Source organism: Capra hircus, chromosome 8 (genome assembly GCF_001704415.2).
Source record: "Capra hircus breed San Clemente chromosome 8, ASM170441v1, whole genome shotgun sequence".
Classification (NCBI taxonomy): Eukaryota; Metazoa; Chordata; class Mammalia; order Artiodactyla; family Bovidae; genus Capra; species Capra hircus.
In genome coordinates this window covers 111,764,895-111,778,449 of record NC_030815.1, presented here as the reverse complement: position 1 = coordinate 111,778,449, position 13,555 = coordinate 111,764,895, and the positions used below count along the sequence as shown (strand labels likewise).

Genomic DNA, 13,555 nt, shown 5'->3' with positions numbered 1-13,555 from the left:
GCTCCAAACAAAGGCGGCTCCGGAGGCGGCGCGCTCTGCGCTCAGGTCCGCCCCCCGTCCGGCCACGGAGGACAAAGGCCCCGCCGCACGATCCCCGGCCGCCCGGCGCGCCCAGATTCCCGGAGCCCTGCCCCCGGCGCCCCGCGCCCCGCCGCACGACCCGGTCCCCGGCCGCCCGGCGCGCCCAGGTTCCCGGGGCCCTGCCCCCGCGCCCCGCCGCACTCACAGGATAGAGGTCTGCGGCGCCACGGCGGGCACGGCCTCCAGCAGCAGATGCATGCAGCGCACCGTGGTGCGGAAGCACAGGCAGCGGCTGGGACACCCGTTGCTCGGCCTGGGGGCGACCTCGGCCAGCGCCCCCCAGCACGAGCACAGAACGAGTGCCAGCAGGCAGGGGCGCGCGGCGCGCACGGCCATGACCCACGGCGCGCGGGGCGCTTGGGCGCGCGGACCGACAGCGAAGGCCCGGCGCGTCCACCGCCGGCTCCGGACTGCGCCCGCCCGCCGCCCAGGCGCGGCCCACGTCCCAGCTGTGCGCCGCGGGCGGGGGGCGCCAGCTGTGCACATGCGCGCGGCTCCGCCCTTCCCGCCCCCACCTCCCCGAGGGCCGGGGCGGGGCGAGGACCTCCTGCCCGGAGCGCGGCGCCCGGGCGGCCCCGGCTGCGGAGGACAGGTTGGGCCCCCGGGGTCCAGTCCCAGGTCCGCGCTCACGGTCTGGGGCCTCGCCTAGCGGCCGTTGCCACACGTGTGCAATAGAAGCTTTTGTTGTTTCAGAAAACACTCTTAGAGGACTTCGCAAGTTCCAGGCAGGATTCCAAGCGCTTTCTCTCTCTCTCCCCTCTCTGCCTTTCTCTCGCCCCCTGCCTCCACCGCGTCTCTCTCCGTCTCTGTTTCTGTCTGGCTGTCTCTCGGAGACCTGCCTCCAGACAAGCCGCTGGGGATCAGAGCCAGGGGTCGCCTGCCTGGGCCCACGAGGCCTGTTAAGCGCCCGCACCTCCTCGCATGTCCGCCTCCGCGCCAGCCCCAGCCCTGTCCTGAGGACCCCAGGGCACGGTGAGAAGCCTAGAAGACGTTTGGGTAGAGGTCTGTGTGCAGGGTTGGCCCAGGTGGACGCTCAGTGTCCTTTAGTTTCCTCCCTTGTGGCCACGGGTGGAGGAACCCACTGGGCCTCCCCAGGGGGCCTTGCTGGACACAGCGGGGGCCCTGGGCCGAGCCACTCTATTCTAACACTTGACTCCTGAGGGTCCAGTTACAGCTGAAGAGGTCCAGTCCACGGTCACCACGGTCACCACGTCCCAGCGTTGGAGAGGAGCCTGGATCTGTTCTGACCCCCAGTGTCTCGGTGGCCGGTCTGACCACTGGCAGAGAGGTCGTCTCCCCAGGCTGCTGTGGGGATGGGGTGGTGGACGCTTGCCTGCGTCAGCAGACTGCCGCCCCTCCGTGGTCCCCAGGGCCTGGCTCTGGGGGAGCTGAGCTAGGGGCTGGCCCGGCTCCCCCGAAGCTGGCGTTCTGGAACCACTGGGAACAGCCTTCCCAGTCTCCAGGGGCTCGGACACGCCAGCCAGGCGGCCTGCGTGCTCACAGTCACGAGTCCCCCGGGGCTTCACACTCCTTCCCAAACGCTGTCTGATTGCCCTGCACGAATTTCAAACTTAGGTCAGAAACCCCAAACCTCACTGTCCCTGTTTTCTTCTGAATCTCTGATGAGACCCTCTAAAATGTTTCGTCAGACCCTCCAGCCCAGCAGTCGCCCCTGAGGGCCTCACCCACTGGTGTGAGTTGAAAATCCCCGTGGATTCCAGTTGTTCCTTGTGTCTGGGTCAATTTCTGCTCTTCGTCCTCCTTACCAATAACCACCAGCAGTCCCGGCCCTGCCCCTTGCCCTGGACCCCCGCTAGGACCCCACCTGGGCCTGCCGGCCCCCTCCCTGCCGTGGGCAGAGAATGTGCTGCCGCTTTGACCCTGCCGCCGCTCCCCAAGCCAAAAGTCTCCAGGCCCCTTAGGTTTCAGTGGGTGAAGGCTGCTTTCCAACCATCCCGGGGAGCAGGCGTCCGCAGCAGCACAGGCCCTCCGCCTCTCCGTCCGGTTCAGCACCACTGTGGCTCAAACGTGTCCATCAGGCTGGGCTGTCGCCTCCAGTGGTTTGCTCAACATGAGTCCAAGTGTTGTGCTGAAGGTGTTTTGTAGGTGAGTTTGACAGTGGTGAGCCTGGGCAAAGAGGAGCTCCCTCCGTGATGTGGAGGAGCCTCATCCACTCAGCTGAAGGTCTTTAGAAACCACTGGGGTTTCCTGGAGAAGAGATTGTGCCTCACGGCCTCAGCATCCGCTGCCCCCTGAGTTCCCAGCCTCCTGGCCTGCCTCTGAAACGTGCTGCAGCAGTGCCCACGCTGCAGGAGGGGTTCTGTGAACTCTACCCTCATCCGTCCTCCCCTGCAGTCTTCCCTCCCAGCCTCCCCTCCTCCCAGTTCAGCAGGGACACTTACCTACTGGGCTCTCTGCTTCTGCACCTCCTGGGCCGTGTGTCCCGCGTCCGCCCTCTAGAGGCCCAGGGAGGCCTCACACCTCGGGGATCTTGCCTTTCTCCCTGTTCACTGTGGCCATCAAAGCCTCCTGGGTTTTCTGTTGCCCAAGCCCACGTGACTGCATTTCTCTCTGCTGACCACCTCCCGAGCCTCGTTATCTGCCTGCGACCCTGGTATCTGCCTGCAGTAAACATTCCTTCCTGGTGCGACTGTGCTGCCTGCTTAGACATGCATTCAGAGACCAGGATCCCCGTGGAATTCTCGGTGCTCTGAGTGGCACCCCGAGCTCTGCAGCGTCACGCGGCTGTGCCCACCCGCCCACCGTCTGGGCACCTGCTCAGGGCCGGGCCTGCACGTGACTGCTGTCCGCATACTTGAGTATCTAAGCTCGGTGACATCCCGAAGAGATATGAGTATCCCCAGTTTGCAAATGCAAAACCTGATGCTCAGTGAAGAGCATAGCTTGTCCAGGCCCCATCACTCAGGACGGGCAGGGAGGGGACGGCATGCTGGCTTGGCATCACCCTTGCCAGGCCCTGACCTTGAACCTCACCTACTGAGCTGGCTGGTGGTGGGCCCCTCCTGCAGGTCACCAGGCCCGGCTGGTGCCCCGCTGGTCCCCGCTGGCCTTCTCTGGAGACTCACTAGGGCCACGGGGGCCACCCTCCTGGGGACGCCGGGCACCCCCGCAGCCACGGCCCCAAGCTGGCAGAGGTGACTGATGGCCAGTTTCTCCCCACTCAGTGGCCACCCTCCACCCCCCCAGGGGCCCAGGCTGTGTTGAGGAGACACCCAAGTGCCTGGGGGCCCCCAGGGACAGTCCACTTCCTGCTAGTTCCAGGGCAAACCTGCCTTCTCTCTGCCCATCGCCCCTCAGGAGTCTGTGAGGAAGGGAGCATGGGGCTTGGAACAAGAGAGACTGGCCAGCGGCCTCCCAAACTCCCTGACTCTGGTGACTGTCTCGCCCTCTCAGAGCCCTGGGCTCCCATCTGTCATGGGAGGAGGCCGTCTCAAACTCACAGGCAGTGCTGAGGGCCCGGCAAGAGGTGTGGGGCCACCCCCCCCCCCAGGGACGAGTGTCCTCCTGGCGGGGAGGCTTCCCAGGTCTGGAGACCGGGGGCCATTCCCAGACGGTGAGTCAGCCCTGGAGAACCTGGCTGTGCCTGAGACCGCCCCCCTCCCCAGGGCCCGCCGGCATCTTCCTGCCCGGCGCCAGCCCACTTGCTGGCAGCCGGCGAGGAGGGCGTGGAGATGCTCCGGGGACGTGCTCCGGGGAGATGCTCCTGGGAGGTGCTCCAGGGCATCATGGGTGGCTCGGTGGCCAGCAGAAGGCTGACCCCACAGTCCTGGAGGCCAGAGGTCAAGGTTCGCTCCTCCCCGCCCCTCTGCAGGCCCTGGTGCTGCTAGCGGGCTGCACGCGCCGGCCGGCCGCGGCCCGTCTCCAGGGGGGCTTCCCCCGGTCTGTCCTCATCCCCGTCTCCCTGTCCTTGCAGGGACATGCCGACTTAGGGCCCGGGACACGCCCCCTGATGCTGGCCACATCTGCAGCAGGCCTGTTTCCAGAGCAGGTCACGCCCCGAGCTCCGGGCAGGACTGGGTGCTGGACAGACAGCCAGGCAGGGTGGTGATGAGCCCGGGGCCCTGGCCCCCTGCCCTGCCCCAGGCTGCCCCCACTGAAGGAAGGGAAGCACCGGGACCGGGGCCTGCTTCACAGCGAGTGCCCTGCGGGGATGAAGGGGGCGGGGTCGTGCCAGGTTAGGTGCGGCTCCGTCTCAGGCACCGGCACGGCTCTGCGCTCCAGAAACATCTGCAGATAAGCCTGAGCCTCCAGAGGGCAGGGCTGTCTGTGGAGGACCCGAGGACCTGCATGCTTGTGTCTCACCCCAGACAAGGACTTCGGCCACACTGGTCCCCGTCCCCGCCTCAGGGCCGCTGGAAACTCCCACCCCAGGAGCGCGCGCTCAGCCCTGCGCGCGTGGTGTCCCTTTATTATCCTGAACTAGAAGACTGCTTCTCAGCAAAACGGCCTGCGGGCAGCTTGCCGCTGGTTGCAGCCCTCCCGGCTGACACACGTCCGTGTGCACTCTAACCCACTCTGCTGCCTGTCCCGCCTGTCCCACTTGCCGAGAAGCCGCTGTCCTTACGTCAGGTAGAGCCTCTTTTCTTACATTTAAAAAGAAAAGGAGTTGTTCAGTCACTAAGTCATGTCTGACCCCGTGGACTGCAGCATGCCAGGCTTCCTTGTTCTCCACCGTCTCTCGGAGTTTGCTCAAACTCACGTTGGTTGAGTCAGAACAGATGACTAAATACACCCGCTTAGAGTCGTTTTAGCCTGAGATGGACGCAGCCCCAGTGGGCTCGGCCCTGGGGCTCTGGCCGCCCCTTCGGAGCTGGGCCCGCATGGCTACGGGGGTGGCGGTAGGCCGGCCGCGGGCCTGGCCCTGGAGCCCAGGTTCCCTGGGGCCGTGTCTGCAGGGCTCCTGTGTTCTCCTGGAATCATCACCACCCCCCCCCAGGCCCTGCCGGCACTGGGCGCAGGCCTCCAGCAGGAGCTCCACCATTTGGGGGCCCCTCCCCAAGGGTTTCAACGCCCAGACGGCTGTGTCACAGGACCGCACCCAGACGGACTGTCGCAAGCTGCCACCCTCCCACCCTGCCTCCAAGACCGGCTCTCTTGCAAAGGCCCCTGGAGGCCTGCATCCTCCCCTCCCCGTGAAGTTGCTCACGCTCTGTCTCTCGGGGTGGGGCCCGTGTGTTTCTCCCAGGACCCCCGTGCATGCTCTCCCAACCCCCGCCTGACTTCTGCACCTTCTCACCTGCCTCCCCACCTGGCGTCAGCCCATTTCACAGGCTGCCCTTCGGAGCCACCAGGGTCAAGGACCGCGCTTGCCGCCCTCCATGGCTTTGAGCCCCGAGGCGATGGCTCACAGGCAACTGTCCAGGAGACCATGGAGGCGGGGACCCTCCGCTTACAGTGTCTGAGTGCGGACCGCCCGCTCTAGCTCACGGTCTGCTGGCTGCAGGCCCATCCCCTGCCTGGGGGCCGGACGGCAGGCCCGGGTCCAGAGAGTCACGGCCAGAGAGGGGCTCTCAGGTCCTGGGCTCCCTGCCACCATGAAGATGGTGCACACACGTGTGCAAAGGCCCGAGACAGACGCCCGAAAGAAACAGGAAACAGGACATCGTCATCTTCCGCAGGCGAGCTCAGCCTGTGGTTCCACCGCGCTCCTCGATTCTGGGCTCTCCCAGCACAGACTCCAGAGGGCAGTGTCCACAGTCACTGACTGCCCCAGGGGCAGGTGAGCCTCCACCCCCTCCCCTGCACTGACTGGAGCTCTGGGCCACTGAGGAATGTTCCAGAAGGAATGTCACGTGTGGGCGTAGGGCAGAGGAGGTGGGAGAGCTCTTGCTGCCTGGGGTGCCCAGACCCGGATGCCCGCGGAGCCCTAAGCAGGATGTCCACCAGCATTCCCCGAGTCAGCTGGCCTTCAGGTCTCCTTGAGAAAATCTTAGCGGAGCCCAGCAGGGTCAGTGTCTGCTGTGAGGAGCCGGGCTGAGAGTAGAACTTCCTTCGGTCAGTTCAGTTCAGTTCAGTTGCTCAGTCGTGTCCGACTCTGCGACCCCATGAACCGCAGCATGCCAGGCCTCCCTGTCCAGCAGCAACTCTCGGAGTTTACCCAAACTCACGTCCATTGAGTCGGTGATGCCGTCCAATCATCTCATCCTCTGTCAACCCCTTCTTCTCCTGCCTTTCCCAGCATCAGGGTCTTTTCCAAGGAGTGAGAGCTTCCCTGGTGTCCCTTCAACACTGCTTTCCTGGGCTCCCGAGCTGGGGCCTGCTCCTGCCCTCCTGCTGAAGGCCCTGCACATGACATGAGGCCGGGCCAACAGGAACGACAGAGCCTGAAGCAGAGAAAGTTTCACCACGGGGCTGAGCCAGAGGGCCGGGCGGCTCTTCTCAGGAGACCCAGACTCCCCAGTGGGCTTGAGGAGTCAGTTTTAGGGGCAGGATGTGCGGCAGGGCTGCAAGGTGTGTGCCTTCCTTTGAGGAGGGCGTGGGAGATGAGGGCAAGTGCCCAGGACCCTGGGCTCAGCCTGCAGTCCGTCCTCCGGGGCGGGGGCCTCCGTCCCTACAGCAGTGCTGGGCATCCGGGTGTGAGTCCTGGGGGCACAGGACTCTGCCCCCGCCCCCAAGGCTGCACCTTTGTGCCCTGGCCGCTCCTCCCTTCCCTGATTGGCTACTGCTGGAATCTGCACTTGGGAGGAAAGAGAAGGCCTAGGAGGCTGAATCCTTTTTCCAGGAAGAAATGGGGGAACGCAGAAAGGTTTCCTACCCGAGAGGGCCCCACAGGGTCCTGACCGTTTTCACTCCTGGGTTGTCAGCTGGGGGCCTTGCAGTATGACTGATTAGCAAGAGGAAATCGAGCGTTTACCCACGGGGGCACCTCCTGTCCACAGCGGAGGCGCCTAGGCGGAGAGCACCTCAAAGAGGAGCCTGGAGTTCAGGAAGAAGAACCGTCTCCCGCTGGGCGTCCCTGGGGCTCAGACAGCAGAGGGTCCGCCCGGAATGCCAGAGATTCGAGTTCGATCTCTGGGTCGGGAAGATTCCCTTGGAGGAGGGCATGGCTACCCACCCCAGTATTCTTACCTGGAGACTCCCATGGACAGAAGAGCCTGGCGGGCTACAGTCCACGGGGTCGCAGAGTCAGACAGGACTGAGCGACTAACACTTTCAGCATCTTCAGTTAAGGCTGAGAAAGTGTGTGGAGGCCAGTTGCGGGAAGGGGACTCAGAATGATTAACAGATACAGATACAGTCGTGCAGACTTCAGTCTCCGCTGATTTGGTATCAGCCTTCTCTCCTGACTCAGACAGGAGACTCCCTTACAAACAGAGATTTCCCTTGTGGATGAAAAAGCATTTCTGCCGTATCAGTGAACAGTGTTGCAGACAGCCGGCCCTTGTACCGCGGTGGTGAGCCCCCAGGGAGCCCGGAATGAGGACACTCCCAGGGTGGGGTGAGGGTGTTGCTTTGCTGGGCTAGCTTGCCGAGGCCTTGCCAGGAGTGAGTCTCTCAGATGGCTCTCAGGGAGAGCTCTGAAGAGGCGAGGGAGGAGCTGGGATCCATGGGAGCTTTTGCAACAAAGACCAGGTGGTTGGAGCATGGGAAAATACTACTACTTACAGAAACCAAGCATCTCAGGTTGGTGAAGTTAGCCCCTTTCTGTGAATGGGAAGAGGCGAGAGTCGGCTCACTGACGCCGCTCCCTTGATGTGCAGCTCAGCTACCTGCCGGGCCAGTGTCCTGGGCTCTCTCACCCTGAGCCCCTCTGCCCCGGGGTGGCTGCGGCCCCTCTGTCTGCACCCCGAGTCCCCCCAGGACCCCCTTTCTGGGGCAGCTGTGGTGGCTGGGTGGCTGCAGCATTGCTGGTCTACTCGTTAGCGCTAGGCACTCAGTCGTGTCTGACTCTGTGGCCCCATGGACTGTAGCCCGCCAGGCCCCCCGTCCACGGGATTCTCCGCAAGAGCACGGGAGCAGGTGGTCCTGCCTCCTCCAGGGGGTCCTCCTGCTTCGGCAGGTGGGTGCCTTACCACCGGCGCCACCTGCAGGGGCTGATACGCAGCAGCGTGTTTCGCTCACAGCCCTGCAAGCCCAGTCTGGCGCCAGGGGGTGAGCTGCCAAGGACAAAGCTCACGTTGCCGGAGCGACTGCAGGTCTTCGCTCAGAACCTGGAAACCCTCACCTTCAGCAGTAGTGGACGTGAAACTCTGAGGTAAAGTGTCCAGAGATGAGAGCGGCGGCCACAAGCCCGGCTGGAAGCAGCAGGGACCACGATGGTGACGAGTCTGACCTCCAGCAGAGCCCGAGTCTCACTTGAAGCTGGTTTTACTACTTTAGGTACTAGATGGCAAACCTAGCAGCGGCCGTGGGAGGATGCAGACTGGAAAAGCATGAGACGGGCTGGCAGCCCTCTCCCTCGGAAAAGCCCCGACGCCTCCCCGTCCTCAGCATTGCTCCTCCTCCTCTGTCTCTCCTCTTGGGAATTAAACCGCCCTCTCCAGGTGGGGCGAGAATTGCTCCGTGAACTCGGTTCCTGCTTTTCCGTTCTTTCCACTGAATAAAGCCTGCGCTGTGTTGATCTCGACTTGGTTTTATCTGCTCCAGCCTGAATGGGAAAGGAACGTCTCCTGCCAAGGCAGGGAGCCGCGGCCTGGCTGGGGCCTGAGCAGGGTCCCCACAGATCAATTCGGTAGCACGTGGAGGACCCCAGCCTGAGGCAGGATCAGACTCTGGGGGAGACGCAGCCTCAGGTGGGTGAGGAGGAGCTAAGACACCTAGCCCGTCCGTGGATCAAGCATGAGACAGGCCGAGATTCAGATCCAGACTCAGGAGACGTGCTCTCATTGTGGAAAGAGAAAGGGATTCTCCCCCTTGTTCTGCAGGAAAGAAAAAATTAAAAAACGTGCCATGAGCTAATCTTTCTCGAGCTTTTATCAGATAAGCCGAAAGTATTTAAGAACATTTTCGAACCAACACTTCACTGGATTCCCAGAAATACTTTTGTATTTTGGCAATACAGCAAACGATAAGACGTGATTCCCAGCACAAGTGAACTGCAGAGTTCCGGCTCCTCTAGCCCTGGAGACGCAAGGCGGGAGCAGGAAGTCTGCTTGCTTCCGGTTAAGCAGCCGGTCTGGCCCCGTCAGTGCGGCAGCAGGTAGAACACAAGGCGGGCGAGGAAGGGAGATCTCAGGGAGACGCGTGGGGGTCTGCACCAGCAGGCAAGGGAGCAGCCTGTGAGTATCGGTGCGAAGAAAAACTCACGTCTTATGGCGAGACGAGGAAAAGTAAGCGTGAGAAGTCTCTGCCCTCTGGCCTCCTCTCCTGCACTGGGCATCGTCTGGACCACCACATTGGCAGGAACACCCGCCCAGCTAAAGAGCAGCCTCCCACCAGCATCAGCAAGACGACTCTTTATCGACAGCACTTGTTGGTAATCTCAGAAGAGGTCACATGACCCACTGCAATGATGCCGTTTGCATCTGACTGAGAACTGTTGCTTTGATGTGCAGTCCTGTGTCTCAGAACTGGTGCATAACTGTGCCTTGATTTCTGGTGGGTGGACCAGTTCTCAGGGCTTTCCGAGACGCTCCTCAGGTCATAATCCTTGAATCTGGCTCAAATAAAGCTTTCCATTTTTTTCTTAGATCGACTGATTAATAGTTCATCAAGTTTAACTTCTTATTTTCCGGATCCTCCTGATGATAATCTATTACCTTCTTGCTTCTTTATAATCAAGAGCCTACTTCTGTTAAACTGAAAAGGAAAATCAACTGGATTGTCATTTATCCCAAATCTTTTCCCATGTCCAAGCTCAACTCAAAAATTTTTCCTTACTCAAAAAATCATTTTGAGGCAACTTGAGGAGTATTTATATCGGGGCTTCCCTTGTGGCTCAGACAGTAAAGCGCCTGCCTGCAATGCGAGAGACCCGGGTTCCATTCCTGGGTCGGGAAGATGCCCTGGAGGAGGAAATGGCACCCCACTCCAGCACTCTTGCCTGGAAAATCCCGTGGACGGAGGAGCCTGGTGGGCTGCCGTCCGTGAGGAGTATTTATATTACACAGGAAGAGAAAGCACGCGCAGATGCGGGAAAGGGAAGAAGTCAGAAGAAAATGAAGAACTGAGGCGGAGATCAGAGTCTGGAGATGCCTCTAGAGATAGAGAGGAGACCGCAGCGTTTGGCTGGACGTGAGCCAGGGCTCCTTGGGACCAGCTGAGAGGTCCTGGCACAGGATGCTGCGCTGGGCACGGAAAAGGAGCCCCCAAGAGCTGGGATGTGCTGGCTTCATCGTATCAGGCGGGCCTGCCTGAGCTGCATTGATCCTGGAGGGAGCTGATCTTCATGTTTCTACATTCCGTTCAGCTTGGACAGTGACCAGTAACTTCTGGGGCATTTTGGTGACAGTGAAAGTCGCTCAGTCGTGTCTGACTCTTTGCGACTCCAGGGACTATACAGCACGTGCTCTCCAGGCCAGAGCACTGGAGTGGGGGGCCTTTCCCTTCTCCAGGGGATCTTCCCAACCCAGGGATCGAACTCGGGTCTCCCGCAACACCGGCAGGTTCTTTACCAGCTGAGCCGCGAGGGAAGCCCGAGGACACTGGAGTGGGGGGCCTTTCCCTTCTCCAGGGGATCTTCCCAACCCAGGATTGAACCGCGGTCTCCTGCACTGCAGGCGGATTCTTTCCCAGCTGAGCCACCAGGGAAGCCCAGGAATGCTGGAGTGGGTAGCCTTTTCCTTCAGGGATCTTCCCAACCCAGGGACGGAACCCAGGCCTCGCGCACTGCAGGCGGATTCTTTCCCAGCTGAGCCACTGGGAAGCCTGAGAATACTGGAGTGGGGAGCCTGTCGCTGCTCCAGCGGATCTTCCCGACCCGGGTAATGGGCGGAAGGTGCAATCTCCCAGTTACAGGGTGAGTGGGTGCTGGGACGACCACAGAGCCGGGAGCAGAGCTCAAGCTGCTGTAGGGCCTGAGGCATGGGCCCCGTGAGCCCTCATCCCAGAGGAAGGAAAGGGCTGTTGCTTCTTTCGGGCCCTTTCTCTGTGTGGCATCTGTGACGGGCCGGCTCACGGCGCAGGTGCCCCTCTGTCTCGCTGCGCGCCTTGCGCGGGCACAGCGGTGCGTCGATTGCGTCCCGGCAGAGCTGGGGCGGGAGGGGCGACCACACAGGAGGAGACCAGGCTGCTAATCTGGTCACTCGGAGAGAACGTGTGCGATGGTTTTTGTGAGGAAACTTCCAGATCTAAAGCTGTGCACACGTGAAAGGAGAAAGGACAGAGAGCCACGTTTCTTTTCCTTGATGCACCTTTTAACTCGCTTCGGGCCGGGGCTCCCCCGTTGCTCTGCTGCGCTGAAAGGTCCGCAGCGCCAGAGCTGAGTGTGGAGGGAGTGGACCGTCCCAGGGCCCTGACAGCAATGGGCCTCCTACCGCAGAGGGACGGGGACCGGGGACCAGGCCCCAGGGAGCCGAGAGGCCCCTGCTCACTAAGGCTTCTGCCTGGAAGAGGCGGGAGGCTGCTCTGGGCTCCAGAGGGGAGCTGCCGATGGCGTCGTGGGAGCGCAGAGCGTCCGCTTCACCCAGGCCGCCTCACTGCCCGGGGCGGGGGCGCGTGGGGAGTGTGGGTGATCCCGAGGGCACGTGGGGATTGTGGGGTGACCCCGGGGGGCATGTGGTGAGTGTGGGGTGACCACTGGGGCACGTGGGGAGGAGTGTGGGGTGACCCTGGGGCGGACGTGGTGAGTGTGTGGTGACCCCGGGGGGCACGTGGTGAGGAGTGTGGGGTGACCCCAGGGGCACGTGGTGAGGTGTGTGGGGTGACCCCAGGGGGCTCATGGTGGTGAGTGTGGGGTGACCCCTGGGGCACGTGGTGAGGAGTGTGGGGTGACCCCTGGGGCACGTGGTGAGGAGTGTGGGGTGACCCCAGGGGCACGTGGTGAGGAGTGTGGGGTGACCCCAGGGGCATGTGGTGAGGTGTGTGGGGTGACCCTGGGGCAGATGTGGTGAGTGTGGGGTGACCCCTGGGGCACGTGGTGGTGAGTGTGGGGTGACCCCGGGGGGCACGTGGTGAGTGTGGGGTGACCCCGGGGGCACGTGGTGAGGAGTGTGGGGTGACCCCGGGGGCACACGGTGGTGAGTGTGGGGTGACCCCTGGGGCACGTGGTGAGGAGTGTGGGGTGACCCCTGGGGCACGTGGTGAGGAGTGTGGGGTGACCCCGGGGGCACACGGTGGTGAGTGTGTGGTGACCCCGGGGGGCACGTGGTGAGGAGTGTGGGGTGACCCCAGGGGCACGTGGTGAGGTGTGTGGGGTGACCCCAGGGGGCTCATGGTGGTGAGTGTGGGGTGACCCCTGGGGCACGTGGTGAGGAGTGTGGGGTGACCCCTGGGGCACGTGGTGAGGAGTGTGGGGTGACCCCAGGGGCACGTGGTGAGGAGTGTGGGGTGACCCCAGGGGCATGTGGTGAGGTGTGTGGGGTGACCCTGGGGCGGATGTGGTGAGTGTGGGGTGACCCCTGGGGCACGTGGTGGTGAGTGTGGGGTGACCCCGGGGGGCACGTGGTGAGTGTGGGGTGACCCCGGGGGCACGTGGTGAGGAGTGTGGGGTGACCCCGGGGGCACACGGTGGTGAGTGTGGGGTGACCCCTGGGGCACGTGGTGAGGAGTGTGGGGTGACCCCTGGGGCACATGCTGTGGAATGGGGGTGACCCAGGGGTATGTGGTGTGGAATGTGGGGTGACCCCGGGGGCACCTGGAGAGGAGTGTGGGGTGACCCTACGGGGCACGTGGTGAGGAGTGTGGGGTGCCCCCAGAGCCTCTTCTCCCAAACACCCTGGAATCCTCACTCTGCCTGTTTACTTTCCAAAAAACCGCTCCACGGTCCGGGGTGAGAAAAGTGTAGTCGCAGCCGGCCCTGTTGGTACGTACCTGGCAAGATCCATCGGGAGGGAGGGTTCAGACCAGAGGCCCGGGACCTGTGTGGGCTGCTGCCCCATCTCCCCACTCTCACTAGAGGGACCCTGGCTTCTGACCTGCCTCCCTGCCCCCAACTCTGGCTTCCCAGAGCAAGTGGTTCCCCAGCTTTGGTTTGCTACTCGGGGCTGAGGGGGAGAGAAGGGCTAGACAGACACCCTCACCTCCCCAGGCGCGGGGAGCTGGCGGGGCCACTGGAGCCACTAACATACACCCATGTGACCCAGCCTTGTTGCCACTCAGCTGCTTCGTAACCTCTTTGTCATTTGTTTTCTGTCCTGTTCACGCCATCACAAGCATTCTGTTAGTGCGGAATTGTACCCGTCATTTCTGGTAACACCATCGTGTTCCAGAAAGTGCCTTTATCTCATCTGCTCCAACCTCCCCCTGCACTAGGACCTTGGGGGTTGGTTTCACTCACTTCAGTGCATTTTCAGTTGCTCTGGTATTTTAGGAGGGACATCTGGAATTACTGCGTCAAGAATTTTGTAAGATTCCT

At 62.4% G+C, this 13,555-nt stretch overlaps 1 protein-coding gene across 4 annotated transcripts in view; it reads right to left on the bottom strand.

Moving 5' to 3' along the window:
- PXDN (peroxidasin) overlaps window positions 1–513 on the bottom strand; it is a 65,778-nt gene extending 65,265 nt beyond the window's left edge. For all 4 annotated transcript variants that reach the window (XR_001918486.1, XR_001918487.1, XM_018052738.1 and 1 more), the window contains exon 1: window positions 227–513. Coding sequence is in view for 2 of the 4 variants with exons in the window: in XM_018052738.1 (XP_017908227.1) it covers window positions 227–417 (191 nt within the window). In the remaining 2 variants the exon portion in view is untranslated. The remainder of the gene's footprint in view (window positions 1–226) is intronic.